Source organism: Rousettus aegyptiacus, unplaced genomic scaffold (assembly GCF_014176215.1).
Source record: "Rousettus aegyptiacus isolate mRouAeg1 unplaced genomic scaffold, mRouAeg1.p scaffold_m13_p_5, whole genome shotgun sequence".
NCBI lineage: Eukaryota > Metazoa > Chordata > Mammalia > Chiroptera > Pteropodidae > Rousettus > Rousettus aegyptiacus.
In genome coordinates, this window is record NW_023416308.1 from 88,486,314 (window position 1) to 88,513,187 (window position 26,874).

The 26,874-nt window shown below is 32.9% G+C and overlaps 1 protein-coding gene and 2 pseudogenes across 1 annotated transcript in view; all 3 read right to left on the minus strand.

The window, feature by feature from the left end:
• PIK3C2A (phosphatidylinositol-4-phosphate 3-kinase catalytic subunit type 2 alpha) overlaps nucleotides 1-26,874 on the minus strand; it is an 86,118-nt gene that overhangs the window by 27,171 nt on the left and 32,073 nt on the right. Inside the window, exons 3-15 of the mRNA XM_016139536.2 lie at nucleotides 24,757-24,860; nucleotides 19,074-19,231; nucleotides 17,096-17,216; nucleotides 16,247-16,358; nucleotides 14,981-15,060; nucleotides 14,785-14,848; nucleotides 8,951-9,094; nucleotides 7,631-7,679; nucleotides 7,340-7,550; nucleotides 5,624-5,746; nucleotides 4,105-4,272; nucleotides 1,222-1,333; nucleotides 699-844 (exon numbers count right to left, since the gene is read on the minus strand). Of these exons, the coding sequence (XP_015995022.2) occupies nucleotides 699-844; nucleotides 1,222-1,333; nucleotides 4,105-4,272; nucleotides 5,624-5,746; nucleotides 7,340-7,550; nucleotides 7,631-7,679; nucleotides 8,951-9,094; nucleotides 14,785-14,848; nucleotides 14,981-15,060; nucleotides 16,247-16,358; nucleotides 17,096-17,216; nucleotides 19,074-19,231; nucleotides 24,757-24,860 (1,592 nt within the window). The remainder of the gene's footprint in view (nucleotides 1-698; nucleotides 845-1,221; nucleotides 1,334-4,104; nucleotides 4,273-5,623; nucleotides 5,747-7,339; nucleotides 7,551-7,630; nucleotides 7,680-8,950; nucleotides 9,095-14,784; nucleotides 14,849-14,980; nucleotides 15,061-16,246; nucleotides 16,359-17,095; nucleotides 17,217-19,073; nucleotides 19,232-24,756; nucleotides 24,861-26,874) is intronic.
• Nucleotides 12,657-12,775, minus strand: LOC118603352 (annotated as a pseudogene).
• On the minus strand, nucleotides 19,240-24,743 carry LOC118602765 (annotated as a pseudogene).

Sequence of the window (26,874 nt, forward strand, 5' to 3'; positions counted from 1 at the left end):
GTATTTCCATTTACAAAACATAGTAATTCTTGAAGATGAAAACGTCAAATCCTAGAAAACATAGCATTCCTACATGTGATGTCAATATTATTCTCGAACGGTTGTTAGCCAAAGATTCATTTCATGAATCCGATTTATGTATAAATTTGTTACATTAGGATTAGAGACAAGTTCTGTTTAGAATAAATCCAAGAACAGTTTTTATATTTTATTTTCACATTGAAAACCAGTCAGATTTGCTTCATCCTCAAAGAGCATGTTTATGTAAAATTAAATTAATCCTAGCAGTGAGCTACACTTTTTTGTTCTAAATGGGAAATGAGTTAAAAGGCACTATATTTCTTTTCCAAAAATTACTTATTAATATTCTTTGTTTAATTTACTACTGAGTTGTTGGTTTTTCTGATATGAAAAGGTTCTTTATACATTAAGGAAATTAATCTATTGCTATTTACTATAAATATAGTTCCTAATTTGTTGTTTGCCTTTTGATCATGTAAAAAGTTTAACCTGTACAAATTTCTGTACTTTTATGTAGTCACATAGTCTCTTTATAGCATTAAAAAGAGATATTGAAAAACTTTCCATACCAAGAGCATTGCTAAATTATGAAATAAATCGGGGCATTTAATAAACCATTAACTTGAGCTTTACACTGTAGGTGATATCCAGGTAAAAACAGAATCAAAGGAACATACCCAAATGATGAATCTCTGTGAAGAATATCAAGAAGTTTCCCTTTTATATCATTTCCCAATGTTTCTAAGTTGTGCTGCTGTATAACGCTTCTGTCAACTTGAGGAGTGGTATAAATGATATCAAATGTACGAGAAGGAAAATCAACCTTAAAATTTGAACAGAAGTTGATCAAATTATAGCTGAACAGGCCACATAGTTACCACATTACCTTCTTTGTCTTTAAGAAAACTGATTTCTCTTAGCTATCAAGGTGAATTTTAGACTGAATATTAAATTAATGCTTGTCCTTTTGTTGAAAGTGATTACCATTGTTGGTAATTCTCAACAGAACATATATTACTTAGGATGGGTATAGGGCATATTTTACTGTTTCCCAGAAATAGGAAATGGTTTATTGACATTTAAATTGAAAACAGATCCTAAGATTGAAACAAGATTAATTAGGCTTCTTTAATAACAACCCAAATCATGGTATACATACACTTTTTATAAATAAATTTAAATTTAAGTACCATTCGTTACCTGTAACACTATTCTTTCCATCACATATCCTTTTTTGGGAACTGTTCCAGGGATTGGATTTGTATGTGATGAAGTCCAAAGGTATAAAAGTTTAGTTCCACATGTTAAAAACCTTCATGAATACAAACAGAAGAATAGAAGAATACTGTGATATTCATTCTAAAAATTAATTCAAAGCTCAGAACACATAGTAATGAATTTGAAATGTTAGTATTCAAACATTTATGAAATGTCCTCTATATAAAAAAGACATAGCAGGAGCTGCTCTCCATTGTGTACTGATTCTACAGGTAAGTGTACTGAAGTGTGGGAGCTGGAACAAAGGAAGGGAGAATGAACGAACATATTTTAGGAGAAATGGGGTTGAGGACAGAACATAAGATGGGCAAAGACTCAGTCACCTGTGCCCAAAACAACATCTATAAATAGGAATGGGAAGGATAGTCTTTAAAGATCTACGAAGGAATACATTTCAAGGTGGTATGTAGTCTGGATGACAGAACTGCCCCCTGACTTCTACCATAAGAACAAAAACACATGCCAGAAAACCCAGTACCTACTTGTGACACAGGACTAATCATCTGAGATGAGAAGTTATATCTGTGCCCTGGATCAGGGGTCAGCAAACTTTTTCTCTAAAGGGCCAGACAGTAAATATTTTGGTCTTTCTGGGATATACCTCTTTGTTACATTCAACTCAACATTATACAATAATTATGCATTATGAATAATACATAAATAAATATGTGCTATATTCTAACAAAACTGTATTTACAAAAAACAAGCAGTGTGGTGTAGTATGCAGACACTTGCCCTAGACTACCACTTTATGGCCTACTTAAATTTAAAACATTTGTCAATAAAGGTATTGATATATCTTTACACAGAAGAAATATCTGAAAAATAACATGAGATATATAAAAGCAGGAAACTATAAACTTCATTAAACTTTGTTAATTTTATTAAAACAGCAAATATCCTTTCCAAAATTAGACTCCAATCTTAATGTTTCCTCTTATATTCTTTTTTTTAGTACCACTCTCAACCCCAACTAGATAGGCAAATTCCTATCATATTATTTCATCTGCAGATATTGTTATATATCTCTAAATGATAAAGTTTTATTTTAATGTAAGTACAATACCATTACAACTCCTAAAATAATTGACATTACTTAAAATCACCAGCTTTCTAGTCAGTGTTCAAATTTTCCTAATTACTCTCTCTCTCTTATTTTACAGTTGGTTTATTGGAATAAGGATTCAAGTAAGGTCATCACTTTCATTTTCTCACATAATCATTACCTGACATTAATTTATCAAAGATAATTGAAAATACAATTCCATCCCTTCATGAGGCCAATACTATGTTTTTGGAGTAGTTACATATTATATCTGGCAAAGTTTCTAAATACACATCATTAATAATCCCTGCTTTTCTCTAGTCTTTTGGTGGTTCAGAGTTATGTTGGGTGTCACATAAAATTTTAGCTCACAAAAAGGCAGAGAATAAAAAAATATTATACTGCCTCCTCAAATATGGGAAAAATGACTAAAAGAAAAAAAATAAATGTTATTGTTAAGTACATGGGAAAAGAATATTTCAAGAACAAAATTTGTGAAATCACTGTTTCAAACATCACATGATTTTAACAAATGATTCCTAGAAAATCAAATTGTGTTTGCCATTTAAGAGGAAAGAGGAAGTAGAACTAGATTAGCATAATTTTTTCATTCTTAATTTTTAATTATTTTATTGTAGGTTAAATGTCAGTTATTAAATCATTTTTCAAACTGTTCGATAGGGCAGAATGTTTCCATTGTGTATCAAATAAGTTTGAGAATGGCAACAGGATAATAGTTAAGAACACAGACCCTAGAGCCAGACAGCCTAGATTCAAATTCCAGTTCTACCATTCATTAGCTAAGTGCTCTGGGGCAAGTCACTTAGGCTCTCTATACTTTGATTTTTCCCACTGAAAAAAGGATAATAACACCTACCTTCGTAGGGTTATATGAGGAATATAAGACTTTGTTAATTTTATTAAAACATAGAGCATGTAGACGAATAGCTAGTGCATAGTAAACTCCATGTGTTTGTTATCACAGTGATAGTGTTATTAAATGCGATAGGCTTGTTGACTGTAGAACTTGAAGTACTTTAATATGCTAATGTGTTATCACTCTCCAAAATGTTACCAGGTACTGTATGAAACATATTCCAACCTTCATTCAATTGATTTTTTTTAATTTAGGAAGATTCTTGATTGTCTCATGGAACACATTATTACATAAAACAAAATTAAAATAGTCAGCTGAAAGACCAGATAAATTACACTATCCTACCGGCTATTAGTAGATGCAAAACTCAAAAATTCCTTTACCCATAAGGATCAGTAAGTTTTTGACCTGATGTAGGACCTGGGGCCCATAGCAATAAGGGTAGAGGAGTCAGGTAGTCAGGTAAAGAGAAGGGAATAATGTCCAGTTGTAGATTCTGGACCTTGAGAATGATGGGAAAGGGATAAGAAGAAAAATGGAGTTGTTTTAGTAGTATCAAGGGTACCTAAAAGACTATAAGTATTATGTCAATAATATAGTGCTTTAAATAAAATGACAGGTAAAAAGTGAACTTTGCTGCTGCTTGTCTCCTGAAACAGTGAGTGGCACCTTTGAATACTAGTTACGTTCAAACTACAGTAGAATAACTTTGGTCTCCTCTGATCTGTGTCTCTGAAATGACCTCCTTTTATCACATTGGAAAAACTGAGGCAGGTCATTACCTCACATACCTACCTCATTGTTCCCTACCCTGTTCTCTAGTCAATTCTGATGCTGCAGATATGTCCACATTAACTCACCATCATGACTCAGTAACACTTACCGTTTAAAATCAAAAAGAGGTAAAGAAACTTTGCCCAAAGCTTCTGGCCCTTTTCTCTGCTTATTAGAATCAGGGGAACTTCCACTGCTCTGATTTAAAATTCCAAAAAGAGTAAGGTGAAGAACTGATTCTAATGGCAACTGTGATATCTGGATGGGAAAAATGATTCTGTGGAGGGAAAAATGTATTAATAGAAAAAACAAATTAGATTGAAGATGAAAATTAACTTTTTAATGAAACTGACAATTTTAGGTATTTCATTTAACTTATCATATAATCTTTAATCCTGAGTAACCTTTACTTAAGTAGCAAGTTCAGCTAGCATGTACTATGAAAATCTTAAACAAATTTCATTAACATTCCTTTCTTAAAAAATTTGTTAGCACCTTTATTTAAGACTTGCAATGTCAATTTCTAGGCAAAATAATAGTAGTCATTTTTACTCCCTTTAGGAAAAATTAGATGAGTGTTTATGAGCAGTGGTTCCCAACCTTTTTAGTAGCAGGGACAGGTGCTACTCTGAGAATCTAATGCCTGATGATATGTGGAGCTGAGGTGATGATGCTAGCACTGGAGAGCGGCTGCAAATACAGATGAAGCTTTGCTCATTCGCCCACTGCTCACCTCCTGCTGTGTGTTCCAGTTCGTAACAGGCCACAGACTGTTACCAGGCCATGGCCCAGGGGTTGAGGTCCCCTGTTTCTGAGTATTTCTGATTTGGGATGTTATGTGCGCATATCTATCTATCTATCTATCTATCTATCTATCTATCTATCTATCTATCTATATAGATAGATAGATAGATAGATATGCACACACAGACAGACATGTAGATGTTTACTGATTTATTTTTTTAGGTCTAAAAGTACACATAAAGTCAATAGTGGTCACTCTGAGGAGCCATGAGATGGTATTGAAAATAAAGTGACACTTTTTAGTCTAATGCATTTTTTTTTATTATTTTTATTATTTCACAGATGTTTTAGTTTCATAATTTAAAAAATAAAAGGAAAATTAGAAGCCAACTAATAAACAGAAAAAAAAGTTCTGCAATTGCCTATCTGCCTAAATAATGAAAGCATTCCCTTTAAAATATTATTTAAAAACAATATTTAAAAAATATTAACAGTGCAAATTATCTTGTACATGGACTTAAGATAATTTTTTAAGATCTGTTAACCAAAAACTAAGCTTCCCATATACAATGTTACGGAATAAATCCTAAACTAAGCAACGTTATAAAATACCATCTTTCTAGAATTATATGTAAATTTGTATTTTTAACTTGACAAGGTCTAGGAAGAATTAATGGCATGCTGCTACAATTTTACATGTAGATTTAAAAGAGTATTTCAGATTTTTAAATGAGAATTTGTTTTATAGAGTCATATCTAATAAAGACATTAAGATGTCGGTAAGAATTTAATGGATTTTAATGGAAATTGTAATAAAAATAAAAACTAGGATGCATATCTGGAAAAAGTAAACAAAAGGGTATACTGAAAAAATATACACTTACAGTTCATCCCATTTAATAAGATAGAAGAAATTCTTATAAGTGCCAACCTTCTTTGATTGAATAGGTTTAAATAGATCTTTTCCATTGTGAGTCAGTGAACATATCAAGTAGTATTTTTCATAACTGAGAAAAGAAAGAGTTAAATTTTATTTCATAATATAAATAGCCACTCTTCCCTAAAAGTAATGATTATCTAAAATAAGTTGGTCACCATTCACTTGAATTTATGGAAAAACATCTGAAATGTAACTATTGTAAATTCTGTAAAAATAAAGAAGCGGTATAGCAAAGGGAGTACAGAAGGGAACGTGGATCCCTAGCTGCCAGTCTAAGGGGGCAAAATGATACCAGCTGGAGAATTTATCTAAATTTTGTGCTCAGTTACTAGCTTTATATTTTAGTTGAATGACACTGAGTAATTATTAATTTCTAGGTAAATTTTAGGAAGAGTACAAACATTATCTTCCCTAGGTGCCATTTTCCTTTGCTAAAACACTGAAATAAGAGTCAGTTATGCATATTAATGCTTACTGAGTCAGTCTTGCACTGAGTCAGTCTTCCCAATCTATTAGGAGACTTTCATCAATTGTGGCAGATGTACTTGCCACAAGTACAGAGTTGGATAGATATAATCAGGCAATCTTGCAGGGCATGAGTCTTCAGTTCAATAAAACTATTCTACTAGTATTCTAACTTACTGCTAGGGTTACACATTAACCACTTTGTTCATATATACAATATATTAATCATTCTAAATATATTTCAAATCTAACCTCATTAGTTCGCAAAACATCCCTAGCTATTTGATTGCTTTTCTCAACCTCACTCCATTTGTCCCTCTTCAGCATTTTATATGTGTATGTGTATGAAGGATGTGGAGGAAATTATTCTTTTAACTATTTAAAAGAATGAAATACTTTCAGACAGCAGTAGTACCCATTTAAATGCAAGTTCCAGGAGAGCAGAGAAGTTCTGCTGCCTTGTTTACTATTGATTCCTAGGAGCACTAAGAAAACTGCCCACACATGGTGCTGAACAAATATTTATTGAATGAGTTAATATACCATATTTAAGTCATTATACTATTTTTTATATTCTATTTATTTACTCTAAAGCTCAATTTAAGCAGATTTATGTTTAGAAACTCTTCACTAAGCTTTACCTTACCTTTTAGCATTTAGCTATTTCAAAACTATTTCATTTAAAATATTCAGTTCAGACTTTTCAGTTTATATCAGTCATTTCCAAATAAGCTGAAGTTGACAAACTTTATGACAAAAAAATCAAAAAAGAAAAACCCATATTAAAATTTCAATAGAAGAAATGTGTTCTTATAGACTTCAAAGCCTAGCAATCAGTCAATTGTAAACTACTGAAAAGGAAAAAAAATGTGAAGTCTAGTCTCATTACACTGTTTCAAATTATCCCGGTTCTAAAAAAGGGCAAAAAGTAGCTGTCATAAACTGACTAATAATTTATTAATCAACCATTGCCCTTGTAAGTTTAAACATATTCCTGCCTTTTTTTTTTGCATGTAGTGGGAGTGACATCTTTTATTGAATAGTTTCAAACATCTCCTTAATTTTTATGAAAACCACACACATAGCTGGTGATTCTTGTGTCATCCATATAAATACCAAGATAACAACGGATGCTGACATTTTATAAGATAAGAATAACTTCTAGGTAGAGCTATTCTTTTGAACATTTACGTACTTTGATACCCAGTTACTTGAAATTCCATGTGCAGCAAAGACAGTAAACTGAAGCTGTTCTGCTGTGGTCCACGCTTCCTTGATGTTCCTGTTACTTTGGGCGCAGTCTTCAGGACTCCTACCAGAATTTCCATGGAGTCTGAGAAGATCATAAATTGCTGCAGTTAATTGGTCCATGCTCACTTGAACAGGATTTTCAGGATTCGGTGAGCCTAGATTTAAAGAAATTATTTATATAATTCTCTGAAAAAGCAGTAATTATTGCTAAAATTTGAAGAACTTAAAGACATACCCCGAGCTGAACTCTTGCTAGTGTCTCCTTCTCCAGACAGTGAAGTCACCTGCATACATACATACATATCAGTCCAGAAAATTGCCCATGATGTCATATAAACATTTTTACCTTTTATTTCAATATATTTAATTAAATGCTGTATCAAAGAAACCTCCTTCCCAGGGGAAACCTCCCGAAAATATCTATAGAATAAAACAATAAAAAAGAAAGTAAAAACCTTCTATCAAATAAAAAGATGATTTTTTAGTATCAAGAAAATCATAGAGTAACTGAAAATTAATGCAAAATATACAAATTCAACAGACTCTGCCTCATTAAACCAATTAAAATCTGAAACCCAAAAGTGATAAATACACCAATATGGTATTTTATTTTCCATTAGTTGTTTTATTAGCATGATAAGAATATCCTTAAAGAAATCAGAACTCTTGTTACCATTTAGTGTCTCAAAAAAGTGCTTAGTTTTTTAAACTGAGGTCTCCTCCTACTTTATTGAACAAATGAACATAATGAATGGAAACCTCAGACAACATCAAGACCATAGTAGTTGACTGATCACTTTCAAGTGATTTCATACATATTTTTTTAATTTCTAAAAATAAGCACATAAGAAAAAAGAGCACCAAATTTCTGTATACCATCCATATGGATAGGTTCTCTGTGAACATAAATGGATTGAGTTATCTCTTATATATCTGTTGAGGGGCATACCATCAACATAACTTTAAATTTATTGTATCTTGTTGATGCCTCTTATCTTTCCAGTAAGAGCTACAAACATCCCCATGAATGGAGTCAATTAAATCCCAATGGAAATACCGAGGGGAGAGCTTTTGCTAAAAGCAACAGTATGCTATCAAGAGGCCTTCCAACCTGGTTGCTTCAGAGGCAGGAAGTCACTACTACTGAAGCTCTTGGGTCTTTTCAATGAGGAGGAGATATAGTCCAAAATAGAACTTGACCTATTGGCAGGCATGCACATTTCCATCCAGGTCCTTCAAGCTCAGTATTTACCTTAACATCCCAACCAATTCACTTATGCCAGAGTTTCTCCTCTACACACAAAAGGTTCATTCAGAGTTTAGCACCCACCTATTCAATATCGACTCTCACAAAGCTCTTCTGAGGCAGCCCATCTCCTCTTAGGAATTTCCTACATTACCAAATAAGGGACCCACTGAACTCAAAAGTAAAAGCCAAAATTAAACGTCAACGTTTTGTGCAGCAGAAGCAAAATTTCCCACTTTAAGTGATAGGTGCTCACTTAAGTACATATATCTGCATGTAATAAGATACTAATTACTAAAAAATACTCACATCAGCACTTTTACTCCTCGGAAGATTAACTGCTCTCTTTAGCTTCTTTACTGATTCTGTAATGGCAAGAGTCTCTACACCGTCTAAAGCACTACAGATTTTTCTTACGGCTTTAATTACTTGATCTACTGCTCGGTGCTGGTTCTTTAAAAATAAAAAGTAAAATAAAGATAAGTACATGGAACTTAAAGAATCAATAATTTCAGACATAAAATGAGAAACTGAACATTTTAGATGTGCCTTAGAACAGATCTCTTTTACTTTTTTGTGATGAAAAAGAAAAGAAACAAGATAACTTTTTAATTATACAGTTTAAACTAAGAAAAAGCAAGCTTAGTTAATTTTCACTTTCCTGATGCAATTATTCATATGCAAATGCCATTAATTTCATATTAGAATCAGAAGTAACAGCAATAAATTACAAATGAATTACTAAATCATTTAAAAAACCAGAGTTAGATTTTTTATTCTCATTGGGAATAATTTCCACATTAAAAAAGTCAATGCTTCTTTCCCTCTGGTGAAAATTTGTTATCAAAAACCAAGTTCTTCAGAGGCTGGTCACATATTAATAACATTGGGCAACAGTTACTAGAAGTGAGTCAACTCTGAAGCATCATTTGCACTACATATCCATCATTTTTAAAGTTTTGTCTGATGAAAAAATTTGCTTGAGGACAATCTTTCTGAACAATTCGACCACAGTTGATTTCACCATAACTCAAAAGTATACATGTACAAATGTATTATAAAATCATTTACCTCATGGGAATGATTTAAAAATACTCTACTTCCCCCATTAGCATTTTAAAGTGCATATCTCATTTAAAAACATTCTTATATAATGTATTAATTCATCAAACATTTATACCAAACTTAAATGCCAAGTACTGTCAATGTTAAAATGGGCTGAAACTCAGTACTACACCATCTCTTAAAAATTTAAACTTTTCCACCATTGAGGCTTGGCTACCAGAAACTGAATGTTCCATTAACCTTCATGCTTAAATGAAAGTACCTCATTTTCTCAAATACCCAATTATCCTGCAGTCCTCAGAGACTGAAGGTCTGTCATCTTAGCTCCCCATTTTTGCTTAAATTTCATACTTTTACTCCTCACTTTCATACAAAACCTTTCCAGTTCTGAGGCTCATGTCATTCTCCTATACTAATCTCCATTATTTTTATATGTAATTATCAATTAATTGTCTATCAGTTCTAAGTCCATCCTTCTTTGCTCTATTTTGTGAGACGCTATATTTCTCCTTTGCCAGCTGACACAATGTTAGGATTTGCCAATAGAGGGCACCAAAGGGACAATCAAAGGCAACAGCAACCTGAAGGTACTTCTCATCAGGGTTCTAGTCCTCCATTTTTTAATTCAGGGTGGGAGCCCAATATGCCTCAAAGAAGAGCACCAGCTGCACCCTCAAGCCATGCTCTCTCAATCTGACAGCTACAGCAAGTTTCCTTACCAAAGGCAACCTGTGTGTTCCTGTGATAGCCATACCCTCTTCAAAGAGGTTAAATTGCAGCCTGGGGTTGTGGGAGAGGCTCTATCATAAATCCTTAGAGTTCCTTCACTATCCATTCTTCTGATAACTGCTTTTCACACTTGTTACTTCTGGAAACTTGAGAGAAGAGTTGGCATGGCAAAAAAAAGTTTTTAAGGCTAGATAGTAAATGTTTTAGGCTTTGTGGGCCACACAGTCTCTGTCATAATTCAACTGTGCTATTATTAGGGTATGAAAATTGACACAGATAATTCATAAATGAACAAGAATGGCTATGTTCCAATAAAACTATATTTACAAAAACATGTGACATGCTAGATTTGGCACATCTATAATATGCCAACTCCTGCCTTGAAGTTCTTTTTCACCTTGTAATAATTAACTACAATTTAGTAATTAATGATTCTTTAAATTTAGCTGTTCAAATAACTATTATAGTTCCTGTCTCCTGACTTAGGCCCTGACTGACTGATCTGCCTTGCCATTGACATGTGGTCATTTCTCCCCCACTACATTCCACATTTTTGTTCTGGATATTTATCTGACTTTCTACCCTATATCCTATAATAACCTACAGTTACATAAATGTCCATGTGGAAAATTCACAGCATCTTCAACCCTAGAATTGTACCCTATCACATTCTCCTTTGCTTCTCTCTCTCATACCCTCATTCTGACCAAACCTGTTCTTTGAGCTCAGAGACCTCTGCTTCTTCTATCGGGCAGCTAAGTATTTCTAAAGAAAATCTCACAATCACACAGATTCAACAGTCTCCAATTTCAGCAGGAACCAGCATACCACTCAACATTCCTTTTACCTGCTCTTGGTCTGCTCCCTTTTCCATTCCCCGATGAATATGAAGCCAAATCAATATTCCTTGCCTCAAAATCCCTACTGCAACTCTAACTTCATTTTATTAAAATAAACTAACATCTCTAGAAAACTAAGACAAAGAATTAAAACTTCTATAACTTCCTGACCTCTCCTACAACCCATCCAGGAGGAATTAAAACATACAGCACATGAAGACTTTTAATGAATGTTTACGGCATTATTTATAATAACCAAAAATTGTAAACGGTCCAAATGTCATTATTTGGTGAGTAGATAAAAAGTGGCATACCCATAAAATCGAAGTATGCAACAATAAAAAAGGGAACAAACTATGGATACATCTTACAACTTATATACTATAGCATGGACTGAGCTTAACATCAGTATGGCAAGCAAAAGAAATCGGATATAAAAACCAAAATAGGGTATGATTCCATTTACATGAAATCTCTGTTAAAGGCAAATCTATCAAGTATCAAGACAGGAACCAGATCAGTAATTGTTCAGGGCCAGGGCTGGGAATGGAGAATGACTGCAGAGTGGCACATGGAAACTTTTAGGAGTGATTAAAAATGTTCTAAAACTGAATTGAGGTGATAATTATATAACTGTATGCATGCTGGTTCCTCCTGAAATTGGAGACTGTTGAATCTGTGTGGTTGTGAGATTTTCTTTAGAGTACTCTATGCATCCAACGGGTATGTTTTATGGTATATAAATTATATCTCAATAAAACTATAAAAAATATGGGGAGTAAATATAATAGTCACTATTTTAGATAAAATGATCAGTGAAGTGCTCTCTGGTAAGATATTTGAACACAATCCTTAAAGAACTAAAATGGTAAGCCATGCAAGTATCTGGGGGGAGAGCATTAAAAATAAAGGGAATAAGCACAAAGGTCCCAGTTAGGGGCACCTACAGATCAACCAGAATAAAAGAGGAAACAGGTAGGAAACCAGGACCAGAGAGGTAGTGGGTCAGAATGTGTAGGGCCTACTATTAGGGCTTTGAATTTTAGTGAGATAGGAAACAGGATTCTTAGCAAGAGTGGCATGATTTAACATTTTTTAAGAATTTATAAATTAATCTTTTCAAAGAATTATCTTTTGGCTTTGATTTTCTTTTATTTTACATTTGCTTTCTGTGCTTATTTTCATTTTTTAAAATAAGCTTTTTATTTTGGAATAATTTTAGATTTATAAAAAGTTGCAAAAATAGTTTGGAGAGTTCCCATATAACATTACATTTGTTAAAACTAAGACATTAACACTGGTACATTACTATTAACTAAACTCCAGACTTTAATTAAGATTTCATCAGGTTTTATTTGTTTGTTTGCATGTTTGTTTTTTAACACCTATAGCACCTGGTAGTCCTAGGTGGCCTCCCATCCAAGTACTAACCAGGCCCGACCCTGCTTAGCTTCTGAGATCAGACGAGATCAGGCACATTCAGGGTGTCATGGCCATAGACTACCAGTTTTTCTACTAATTTCCTTTTCCTTTTCCAGGATGCAATCCAGGATACTACAATGCATTTAGTGACTTATTTTTTAAAGATCATTTTTGTTGTCTATAGAAGAAAGACTATATAAATGCAAGGGTAGAAGCTAAAAGACCAGTAAATAAATATTATAACTATTATAATTGACTAGGACTGAAGCTCTGGGAGAGATAAAAGTGGTCACATTCCCAATGTATTTTCAAGGTAGAGTAGACAAGAATGGGACTGAACATAGAATGTGAAAGATCTTTTTCTTGAGAAATCAATTATGACCTCAAGGTTTTAGCCTGAACAGATGGAAGACAGAGTTGACATTTATTTAAAAAAGGAATGGTGATGAACAGATATGAAGGGTAATATAAACAATTCAGTTTTCTATATGTTAAATTTGAGATGTCAAGTAACAGAGAGTTGAATTTAAAGTTGAAGGAAAAGGTTAAGTCTGGATATATAAATTTCAGAGTCATCAGCATATGTAGGTTATTCAAAGACAAGAGATTAAGTGAGGTCACCTAGGATGTGAATATAAAGAAAAGAGACGAGGTCCTAGAACTGAGCCCTGGAACATTCTAACATTTAGACATCAGGAAGGTAAGGAGAGATCATGAGGAAGCCACAAGTGAGAGTGAGAACAGTGGAAGTAGAAGAACCAAGAAAGTGATATCCCAGAGGCCATGTAAGTGTTTCAACAAGGAAGAAACAATCAACTCTATCAAACGCTATAGAAAAGTTGAGAAAATAAAGCCTAAGAACTTATTATTAGAAACATGGAAGTCCTGCATGATCTTAATAAGTGTAGTTTCAGGGAAGTGATGAAACTGAACACCTAACTAGAGTGGGTTCATAAGAGAATGGGAACAGAGAACGTAGAAACAGCAAAAACAGATTAACTCTCAAGAGTTCTGCTGCAAGGAAAGTAGAACAGTGAGGTGGTTGTAGCAGGGAAATGTGGACTTTTTATTTTATTTAATATAGGAGATATATCCAGAGCTCAGTCCTTGAACTCTTTTCCTCTCTCTACCTACAATGATTTTCTAGGTGATCTCATCCAATCTTATGGCTGAAAACACCATGTATACCCTGATGACTCCCAAGATCATTATCTCCAGCCTGGCCTCCTCCATTAAATTCCAGATTCATATCCAACTACCTATTCAACATCACTATTTGGATGAATAATAGTTATCTCAAACATAATGTCCAAAATTATATACCAGATCTACTTCCATCCCCAATCTGCTCCTCTCACAGTTTTCCACATCTCACTAAATGGCAATGCCAGATTTCCAAATGTGAGATAGAAAATCTTGGAGTTATGCTTAATTCCTCTCTCTCCCTCTTTCTTCTCACTTCCCCCATTTCTCCCCCCTCCCCATTCCACATTCAGTATCGGTAAATCATCCTAACATTAATTTCAAAATATATCACAGAATCCAAGCCCTTCTCACCACTTCCACTGTATTCATCCTGGTCCAAGACATCACCGTCTCTCCTGTGGCTAGGAAAACATCTTACATGATTTGTTTCCACTCTTGCCGCCCACCTTCCCTCCTTCTATTCCAGCTACAAAGATCTAGTGGACCGTAAATACACCGGGCACACTCCTCCTGCCCAAAATTGGATAGTTTCTTCCTCTCCTCCAGTGGTTTACTCAAATTCATCTTCTCAATGAGGCATTCTCTGATTACATCCATTTTCATAATTCTAACACCTAGTATATAGTAAGCATTCAATAAATGCTTTTTGAATTGAACTGAATGTTCCTTAATAATAAAGCTGAAGTGAGAGTAGGCACATTGACTCAGCATTATTGAGACTCCTTATTAAAAAGTTGGGTCAGAAAACAAGTCAAACATCAATATCAAGAATATAGGTTACATAGTCCTTCTAAAATACTTAATCTGACAACACTAGAATTCAAAAAAGAAGAGAAACAAGAATCTTTAAATCATCATGACAAAATGTAAATTAAGACTTACTTCTACTTGAAGAGCCAGCTCCACTTGATTGTGATAAGAATCTAAAAGTTCTTCAACAGGGTGTCTGAAATAAGGAACAGTTATTGTGGCTGAAAGATACTATATACAAAAATGATTTTTTTATTCACTAAAACAAATGTAGTCACATCCAAAAGCAAAGTTTAAAAACCTGTAATTAAAGCTTTAGATGCCACACCTTGTCATGACTTCTTTATAAGGTTTTTCTATTTGATGCAGGTGTCTGTTTAAATCCACAGGTGTTTCATCATCTTCTGCCTAAACAAACATATAAACACAAATGTTTACCAAAAAATCAAATCCATTCTTTGGTTTTTCTAGTGCCAAATTAAGTATGGTTAAGCATATGAGAAATTCTTGAAACTGAAATATTTTTTTCAGAACTGAGGCTAAAACACTGTCAGAATTTAATATTTACAATTGACTGAAAAAAAAGTGAATCAATATTCTGAAAAAAAGATTTTTAAATGACAAAACATAAATGCTTTTAAGTCTAGCTTCTGAGATATAAATAGGTCCCAAAACAAAAACTACTTCTGTTCTATATAGAGAGAATACAAAGCTGAAAATACCTTTAAAGATGGCTGACAGCCAAATAAAAGTGGGGTGAAAACTAGATAGAGAAGAGATCATTTGAGTGTCTGCATTTTTCTTCTAATGATAATCAACTTTCCCTTCACCTTATTCTCAATACACGAGGTGCTGGTTTCTTCTACCATAAGTCTTTACTGTACAAATAGGCTCAAGAACATAATTTTAAGAAACTGAAAAGAACTAAAGATTGCTAAAATGTACTGAGTTTTGTGAAAATAGTTTCCACCCAATTGAAATAAATTCTACCTAACACAGGAGCAAAACCTAAGAAAGTAAAGAGAAGGTGGAAATGACTGATATTTACCCACCCAAAATTCTACCAAATAAAGAATTCTCTTTAGAGATTAAAATTCATGAAGTGTTTTACAGTAATAAAATGGCCTCATTTCCTGCATGCTATTTTGCTTTAACCTCAAAAGAAAGTATTGTACTTTTATAACAAAGAATTAGTATTCATATGGTGAAAAATGATGTATTTTTCTTATTTTGGTGCAAAGGTCAGTGGATCTTTTTCCCCTCCCAAACCCATATTTCATATTCAAAATCTTTCCTTCCTCATTTCCCCTTGACTAACCCTAACGTTCTCATTACTGTGTAAAATTATTACAAATCAAATTTCTAAATCTTCCACTTTGATTTTCAATTAGGCCTCCAACTCTGAGTCGTATGCTACCCAAACCTTCAAGATTGAAAATCTCCCATCTGCTGAAAAGACTCCTATTGAGATAAAGAGTTCATCATTTCTGGTCTAACCCAGCAATCTTGGAGAATGTACAGATTGCAAATTGGCTAATTAGCAAAATTATTCAGATTTAACCAAATGAAATTCAGTAATAAGGTAAACACTTACGGTTCGGGCCAGATTTTGGCACATTGCGCTGAAGGTCAAAAGTCGTAGTTTAATCTCTGTGTCCCATTTTCGACAGTTTTGAATATGTTCATGACTTCCAAGGCAATGATTACTATTAAAATATATTAATTATTCATCAGTGTTATTCTCTTCAAACTATAAATTACAGAGATGAGAATAAAATTCTATCTGCATCAGAAACTGAAGAGAATTGTAAAATACAGGGATAGTTTTTTAACCAAGTATAAGTATTTAAGTAGAATAATTCTACATGAGAAGAGTCAAAGCAAAAAAGGAAAAAGATAAGAAAAAAATGAGAAAAATAGAGACAGGACATTTCTAGTAGCCTAAGAGACCGAAATCTGTAAAATAACTAGACTAAAAGCAGATGTAATAACAACCTGGTTCAGAAAAAGTCATAATGATTATTTCAGGTGACTAAAAGGGAATCACAGCTGACATTGTGTATAAAGTAACAGTGTATGCTACAAAAGAAAAATGGAGTCTATAACGATGTGACTACTGAGCCTTTGCAGAAAGAAAAAAAAAATACATTAAATTCAACCAATTTACCAATCAACTACCCACCACTCTTCCCATCTGACAATATAAGCTTCTTAAGGGAAATACCATGTCTTAATGATCTCTGAAATTCCTCTGTTATGTTAGACATGACTTCTCAAAGTATATCTCAATATAAGTGTATTGATGCCAAAAATCAATTCAGTAGGACCCTATGTATTTTTGTATACAAATTTAACTTTAGATATTAAAATTTTTTTAATCATTTAAGCTATTAAAAATGAAATTTCCAAAGATGTTGCTCAGTAGGTAAATGAATAAACTTACTTCTGTAGCACTTCCTCTTGACCACAAACTTTCAGAACATAGCTGCCAACATCTACTTGATTCAAGTCATCATGCACCCAGCAAAGGGCTTGCATTATAATGATTTCTACAGTAGAACTCACTGTAAAAGAGTTAGTCAAGATTTTCACTTACAATCTAAGACAGCACTATACAATAGGAATATAATTTAGGTCATGTGTATAATTTAAAATTTTCTAGTAGCCACAATGAAAAAAGTAAAAAGAAACAGGTAAAGCTAATTTTAATGTTTTATTTAACCTATATCTCAAATACTATTTCAACATATAATCAGTATTTAAAAATTACTGATGAGATAGCTTACATTCTCTTTTTAAACTAAGTCTTCAAAATCCAGTGTGTATTTTATACTGATAGCACATCTCAATCTCTATCAGCCTCATTTCAAGCACTCAACAGCCACATGTAGCTAATGGTTACTGTATTAGGGCAGATCTAAGCAAAGAAAGCCACCTCCTTGTTACAGAGGCCTCCAAAAGGATAACATTTAGTAGTATCTAGGAATGATTTAAATCAAATTACAAGAAAAAGAATCAACATTTTAAATGTTTGACATTTGCCTGGTAAATTTTCCAATAAAGAATAAAAATATAGCGAGTTGGAAATACTGTTCAATTCTTATTCTTTTAAAAACTAAGTCAACCTTTAAAGTAACCTATTTCTGTACTTCAAGCTCCTGCATTCAATTTAGAAGACAATGACTAGGTTCAAACTTCACAAAAATTAACAGCTTGGCAAAGGCCATAAAACTACTATCTAATACAATGGCTACATTTCTAAATAGTCAAATGTATGGTAACATTTATCATCTAAACATACAAACTACTTGTACCATAATACAGTTACATTTCTTAACAGAGATGTACTGTTATAAATGTGCACATTTATGAAGAACCAAACAATAGACATTTGAAATATTTTTAAACAAAAAAATCAGATTTTAATATAACAAGTCAAAATTTGACACAAATTAAAGCATTTTGCTATCAATGTATAAACACTGATACTCATGCTTATTTCAATCAAAAAGCCTTTTGACTTTTTTCCTTCAATTTTAATATTAATTCTTACTACATGCTTAAATGATTGTTCAAAACAAACTGTAAAGTATATTTTAAAAGAATAACTCTTCCTTTAGAAACTAAAAGAATGACTGTTATAGTTGGCTAACATTTTGTTTCAGATTTATATTTTTTCAAAGGGCCTTGAAAAGTACAAAGCTACAAAGAAAGTATCCAAATACTAAACATAGTCCTAGTCATAATCACTTAAAAAAAAAAAAAGGCATAATTTTTAAGCCAAAGCACTACAGAAATATAGGATATTATTCTACTGTTGGAATCCCATTAAAATAATATACATTGTGAAAAACAATAAGCTATGAAAGAAAATAAAAGTAATTTTTAAAACTATAACAAAAAATTTCCTATTGTTCTTGGGGATACATCTCTACAAAGGATATCCACATCAAGTCTGGGAAGAAGACTTAGAACCAAAGGAGAATTATCTTCTCCTTAGAGGAGCTTAGCAAAATAACTGAAATTTCAATTTCACTGACTGCTCTTTATAAATTAGCATTCTTCTTAAAGAAAGAAAGAAAATTTGACTTTCTATCTAATTATCTGTTTAGTATCCTTTTTATCTAATGCTTTGGGACCTTGGCCAAGAGCCACTGATTAAACAAAGTGAAGCATTTTTCACAGAAGTATGTACAGTAGTCATAAAGGTAAACTGTTTTGCAACTAGTCTTAAGTGGAAATACCAAGTTTTTGAAAAGGATAACTAATGAATGTTAAGTATTTTACCACATATACACACACACATTTTTCAAAAAGGATATTAATAACAGGGTCGGTTTATTAAGAGAATTATATTAACATTTTAAACATTTTCTCTCTAATCAGAGCACAACAAGATGATTGGGGAACTACAAACCTACCATCACATGTAAAAGTAACTGGTAGTTGAAATCCTTCAATTTCAATGGACACCTTCATGCTAGCATTTTCTCCACATATGTTTCTTTGCACGGTGACTGGACTTAATAAATAGCCTGGATTTGTGCAGTGATTGGTGTATGGAAAGTTGGTCTTCAATCTGTTCACAAGAAAGGAAAAATTAAATTCTTTTTTTAAAGGATACATTTATTTGAGAGCCCTGAACAAGGCTTTTGTGCTTATAGCCATTCAATTCTGTGCCTTTGCCCAATCCTAGAGCAGCTCTTGAGAACTGCAATGAATGCATCCCTGTCAAAGCTCCAAATACCAGCATTTGTCTTTTAATAAAAGGAATCCAAGGAAAGAGATTAAGTACTGCCAAGATATCTTTGGTAGCATTATCAACATTAATCAAGCACACACTGGATACATAACATTAAATGAGGTTCTCTGCTTCAGATTCTTTTGCTACACTACACAAATGGTACATTTTTAATGCATCACTGATAATATAAGCAAATTAGCACTAAATTATAATTGCCAGAGGAATAAAAAGATTGTTTATTCCCCCACATAAAAGTTCTTAGTTTTTAATCTTCTCATGGAAACTGCTCAACCCCCACAGATCAAGGCACTGGCAGATCTTTACTCCTGTTGTCCAATCTCCACCTCACTGCAGGATACTTCATTTGTTTTTGCCAGCACCAACACTGGCCTTTGCACTCCCCCTAACTTTTTTCATTCTGTTCTTGTGTTCCTTTTGCTGTTTTCTTGAGGTATTTTTCTTCTCATACAGGTCATGTCTTGCAAGTCTATGTTTGGGGTTCATTTTTCTTTGCATAATACAAGGAATCATAAATCATGCCCAAATCAGTTGTCTGGCCATCAACAAAATGGGTTCGGAATCCAAATACAAAGATGACACCTGGTGTGGTCTTGTACATTTTGGCTAGTTTTCTCCGAATTTCTGTCTTAGGTACTGGTGCCTTTCCAGGATAAAGGACGTCAATGACCATTTGTTTCCATTGAAGTAGTCTATTGGTCATGAACTTCCTGGTCTGGATAGTTACCGTGTCATTCATGACGGCAGCAGCAGCTGACCCTCAAAAGCATCCAGGGAGGAAAAGAGCTTGTTGTCTTTCAAAAATCTTTTTTCTAAGGTCATTTCCCCCTACACATTGTTTCTGGTTGTTAAACAATGAAAAAATAAATATAACACACAGACACACACAATGGGTTTTTATAGTGCCATAAGGCCTTTATTCCCTCAAAGTTATTTACAAAACTCAGGGAACAGTAAGAATTGTCTGTGAAGGTTTTCATGGTATTCATAGGTATTCAGAGGAGCAATATAGTTTGAATTTAAATACATGAGCTGGTGTATGGCTCATCTCCAGATAGTACTGTTATCGAAAGACAAAGGAGGATTTAATGACCTCTTTAAACTTGTGGGTCTTCTTTAATTTTTTTCTGGAGATAAGAAGTTTCAATTTTCTCATTTGCTTTCCATAGGGCTATAAACAGAATGAATGCTAAAACTACTGTCTATTTTGCCTCTGTAAAGATTAAAATAATCAAGTCATAGAAACAAAATAAAATAGTTTGAGTTGATAGAAAGAAAGGTTCTGGAGGGTCAGCAAGTTTAATGGTTTGTACACAGCCTCTAGAGCCAGACTTCCTGAGTTTAAATTTTAATTTTATGATTTACTACTGTGTGACCTTAGGCAAGTTATAAAATCTTCTAGTTGCTTCAGTATCCTCTCCTGTAAACTGGGAGTAAACCACTGCTAATCTCATAGGGTTGTTGCAATAATGTGAATTAAATAGTTAAAGTACTCAGAAAGGGCCTAGTACATGGTAAGCATTATAAACATCTTGTCAAATAAATGAATGAGTGAATAAATAAATCTGACTCCTGCACTGTGATCTTAAGTGCCACAAAGGATCCAATATTTAAAAGAAATGTAAATGAAAAAAGGTAATAAGTAATAAACTGATACTGGAAATGCACCTTAAGATGTGGACACATTTCATTATCTTCAGATATTTGATTGCTACAAAGCTTACCCCCTCCACAACACAATGGCAGGATCTTTATAGGACCCAGACTAAGATTCTTATTTTTTTTTCTATTACTTGGTATTCTCCTGTTTTCGACAGTATGAAATAGACACTCACAGAAAATCATACAATTAACTAATATGTGAAATGGTAGAGAATTATGTCTACATCCAAGCTTTTGATTTTCAAAAATCTTTAAAGATGACGAAAACAAAATCAAATTCCTGATGATAGCTGAGAAAATAAAGTTTTAGACAAAAATTCCAGTGACAAAAATTATATTTAATAAATTTGACTTTTGAGGGGAAAACTCCTTCATTTCCTTTTCTTAAAACATGCCCTTTCTTTTACACGACAATGGAATATATTTAATGTCACAGATCTATATATGTAAAAATTATTAAATAATAAATTGTTATATATATTTTATCACAATTAAAGGGTTTTTTTTAATGAGTCTTTTCTCTCTCTGCTTGACATGAAAAATAGTCAATCTAGAAAAATACAGTAATTTTGTTTTTCTATAAAGCTGATGATGTCTTCTATTTTCATGGTTTTATTTGCTTTATAAAAATTGGGGGGAAATAAGATTGGGGGTAATAGAGTCTTTAAAGTTGAGATTTTTCATTTTGTTTGTAACAAAAACATACAAAATCAAATAAGTAAATAGATAATTGCTGAGTAAATAATTCACTTTCAAAGAAAGAATCGAGATAAAGGATTTTTATGGACACTCTAAGCCAACATAGCTTTATGGTCTTAATTACCTATATCGGTAGTTTTTTCTAAAATTTCCATTTCCCTATTGCCACTAAAGAAACAGCTTGGTTTGTTTACTGTGACTCTGTAGCTCAGAAAACTTAACCTCTCTTCACACACTAAAATCCTGTACAGTTTATTTTCCTACTGTGTGCTCAATCAAGTTAAAGTTATACACAGACTGAGCCAAATCGTGCAAAATCAGAAGGACAGAAGAGAGAAAACTGATAAAAGTTAAAGATGAAAAATGAGGGTTTTAATTGAATTAACACTACTTTATAAAAAAGTATAGAGTCAGCATCCTTGAAAACATATAGTGAGACCTTGGGGTAAATAAACTATTATAGAATATAATTATTAGACCTCAATCATATATGAAGAACTCAACCATATATAAAGAAAAGCAATAGAAGGCTATTCAGGATAACAAGTCTAAAGAACAGTTTCTCATCTTAGGAAACCACAAATGCAGCAGCAAAAACTTCTACTGCTATCCAACATTCTTCTCAGAACTCTTTCTGAACCGATAACTAGTATAACAGCAAGCTTTGTCAATTACAATGAGGATGAAAAAAAAGAAAACAAGAAATAAAAATCAGAAAAATTTAATAATAATGAACTGTCCCAAATCAAAGTATTACAGAGCTTTAAACTGAAAGAGACCTTTGAAATAAATTGTCCTACTCCCTAATTTCACAGAAGCAAAAAAATAACAAGGTCTAGAACTGGCGCTAAATTCTGAATCTCTTATATAGTACTCTTATCTGTAAACAGTTATCCTGACTGTCTTATAATCTTTTTACAGTTGAATTTAAATGATTCAATGAATAATTTTAGAAGATTTCTAAAAGTAAAGAATTGGCTAAGAGTATAAATACTTGTTTTTAAAATGCACTGCAGATATGAGCATACTGGGAAAAAAATAGAAACAGTCATTAATTTCTTCAGGGGATATCTCCTGACCCCAGTCTCCAAGGCCACAAGGGAACAAGGGAGACAAGAGAAGTTCCTAGAATATGACTTCAAAAACACCTCTTTCTTCCGACTGCTCTCAAGTATTTGTTGTAATCATACTCTACTAATGATAATAAAATTAGAAAAAGAACCCATTCTCTTTAGTTCACCTGGGATTTCACATATACAACTGTGTGTTTGCGTGTGCGTGTGCGTGCGTGTGTGTGTGTGTGTGTGTGTGTGTGTGTGTAAAATAAAAATAATGATGTTTCGCTTACTGGCAGAGTTTTTGTAAATAACTCAAAGATTCAAATGAGGGAAAAAGGCAGATCATAGAGAACTGCTCAACTTAAATGCAATCAATAGTCATTACACCGTCTAGCGGAAACCATGAAGGGCTTGTTTGGGGAGAATTAAAGGAATTAGATGAACACATAACAGATTATTTCCAAATTGTTAACCAAATACACATAATGGTATAATAGCATAAAGGCGTAGGTAATTTCTAGTACATGTAATTTGCATACCAAGTCATCTAAATGCCTCTTCTATTTTAAATGAAAACATTTTTCTATTTTACTGAAAAATGAGTTTTAAATATCCAGTTAAGAATAACCTTTGCAAGAAAGGAAAAGTGGCTCTACAGATATTTTTCTTCTTTTTTCCCCTAAGGTATTTCACAGGAAAGAAATGCTAGTTAAAAGGTAACATTAAGATAATTTTTATAAAGTAGTACCAATAGTCTAGAATATCTGGTTAAATATTATTAAGTCTCTTATATAACGTTAAAATGATGTACATACATCATTTTATCTAGGAACCCCAAACTCGGCTTTGCTTAAAGCAGACCACACTGAGGAAAATACAGGATTCAGAATAAATCCCCCAGTGTTGATCTACTTTCCCCTCTTTTGATAACATACCGCATCCCCTTGGCCAAAATGTTTGTTGTTACACTTTTTCTGTGAGTTTTTTTCTATCTAGTGCTAGCTGACAGGACTCCCTTTAATCTCTGCTGGCAAGACCGTTAGAATATGAAATCTAAGCTATCAGTGGCTATATTCCCTGCCATCAAAACCCCATCAACAGTAGAAGAAAATGAAACCAACATGCAAAGAGGAACTGTATGGGGAGAAAAGGGAGGAAGAAAAGGATAGGAAGTAGGTAAGGAGAGTCCAAAAGGAAAAGGGATCTAGGATCAATTACAGTGTATGAATTCCTAGACCTGGCTTTCACTGAGCTCTGTCTCATCCTTCTTTCTTTTATATGTAAAGTTTGTGAACCAATATATAACCTTTCTTGATTTAAGCTAGTTTAAGATGGGTTTCTAGCACTCGTAATAGAAGTCCAACTAATATGGTGACACAACGGAAAGAAAACACACTGAACTAGAGGCAAAGGAGACCTGGCTGTGTTACTGACTAGCTGAGCAAACTCTGGTACCCAGGTAACTTCTCTGAGTCTCAGTTTCCTCAGACTGAGGATATCAGACACATGTAAGATTAAAAGAACATCTTAGAAATGCATTTTTTTTAACCTTCAGAAAATATATTTGCTCCTCTAATCTTGCCTGTTATAATATCTCTTAAATAAGCAATACAGCATTTTAAATGCTAAAAAAGTATAAGGCAAAACTAAATATCCCTACAACAAAAATAGGCATTGTCTATATCAGAAGTCTACTGTCTGACCTCAGTTTTTTCTTTTAAATGCTCAGAAACCTAACAAAGTAAGGATACAAATTCAACTGTAGTTTGTGTTAATGTGCCAATTAACTGTCTTGAAATTTTAAGCCACAGGGCAAAAAAATTTTTTAATTTTATAATTAGCACTAAGCTAATTTTCAAGTTAAATTTTTAAACAAGCATTTAATAAAAAGTAATCTTTAATTTATAAAGAAAAATTTCTTACTTTGTAATGGATCGACAAAAAGCTGCCACTTCTTCATTTCGTACTTCAAATTCCTGTGGAAGAGAACTTCCAGTTGGCAAACTACTGGTCCCATTTGGGTCTTTCTGTAATCAAAAAAGTATTTTTATTTTAAAAGTAAAAGATCCCCAAAATGCTAAATAGCAGTAAAGCACACACGCATTTTTACAAAAATATGTACAAAGATATGGTAAAATAATATACATCAGTAACAAAGTTTTAAATTATGGACTTCTACCTGTAAAAGTAATGTCAACTAAGCCTATTTTAAAGATCATTGGTTTTAGTTGCTCAAAAGCAGAAATAAGTTGTTCTTTTTAGAAGTCAGTAAGAATGGAATGCTAAAGACATTTCATTCAAAATCTTCCTGAAATGAATGTTAACAGTGGAGTGAAATTAAAGGACTAGCCTCTGTTTTAAGAAAATGAAGAGATCAAGCCCATTTGGGACTCCTCTAATAAACCAAGAATTCTATATTTAACATAGGACTCAAATTCCAAGAAAGCAACTGGTTTTTTATGTAAGAGAATCTGTTTTAGGAGTTGGTGGGTATTTTTATGTTAATGAACTTATACAAACAACCTGATAGTCATTTAAAAGTTAAGTTTATGTTTGACCTAAATTTACGTGCAACATTTAGAGGATAAATTCACCATCTAAGCATAGCCAAATAGCAAAGCCCATTTAGAGGTATTTTGGTTACTACATAAAAATACTTAATTTGGCACAAATTTCAAATGTAAGTTTCCATTAAAATTAGGATTGGAGCACTCTCAATTCAAAACTAAGTGAATCAGAACACAGTGTATAAATTTCAAGAGTTGTAATAGATTTCAATGACCATGGCGCACAAGAAGATTTTGTCAGAAAATTAAACTGAAAATTTAAGACAATAATTCCTTTATGAATTTTTTTCTTTTAAAATATTGGCAGAGCCCTTTCTGCTAGAAAATAATATACACATTTGGGGAAGGGAAAAAAACAAAACCAAGTCTTAAGTTCTAGAAAATTGCAACTAAAAATTACAATTTATGGGAAAAACAGAGTTAAGGAAGATTACTAAAAATCAGTGTAACTTTTAATCAAAGCTCTAAGACAATAAGGCTTTATAAAAATACTAGCATAGTTAAATCTCTAAATTTGCACCTAGTATATGGTCATTGAACCCTTAACCTTAGAGAATTCCTGATTCCTAATTTGTGATACAGATGCTTGAGGGAATTTGCTTCCAGTTGACCAATTTCAATAAACTCGAAAACGTTATCTAGGATACAGACTTCTTCAACAAAGTTTTTAATGCAAAAGAAAATGTCTTCTCAGTTTCTTTGTCTGTACTAACTGCTTCAATGGAGAGCTTAATTTAACACTGTGGAAATGAAACAGTTCTTGAAGCCATTCATCCAACTACCATTTTCACTAAATGAGGATACTTCTACAGTATTTTCAGTGTTTTCCTTACTATTTTCTTATATTACTAATGCTCTCTCTTTAGAGAAAGTTTGTTCCTGATTGCTTTAAAATGTTAATATGCTGGTAAACATAGTGTTTGAACTAATGCTACTTCCCCATTATAGTGACATCCATTCATATTTATCAGCTACATCAGAAACAAGCATTGTAGCAAACAGATCATACTATTCTAAAATGGAGATTTGATGTTTCTAACAAAACTTCTGGTCTGACACTCCAAGTTTGTCACGATCTAATCCAATGACAGTTCCCAGAATTTACCAAATGATTTTTACGTTCCAGTTAGCTTGAATCATATCCTGTTCCTATAAAACACAAATTGAGGTGTCCTGCCTCTGAAATTTTGTCTTCATTGCCTTCCTCCTAACTGCCCTTACAAGTCAAAAATCTATTAATTTTTGAAGGCCTAATGGAATGCTACTTTATCTTTAATGCCTTTTATGATTACTCAGTATAAAGCAATTCTTCCCTCCTAGCACTTCTAAGTACTTAGTCTGAACCAAACACCATATTACATCCTATTTTATATTTATCTTAATGTGAAAGCTCCTTAAAGAATCAAATTTTATTGAATTTTATATTTTTGTAAATTTATATCCAGTTCAGAAAGCGCTCAACCATTGGTTCAAT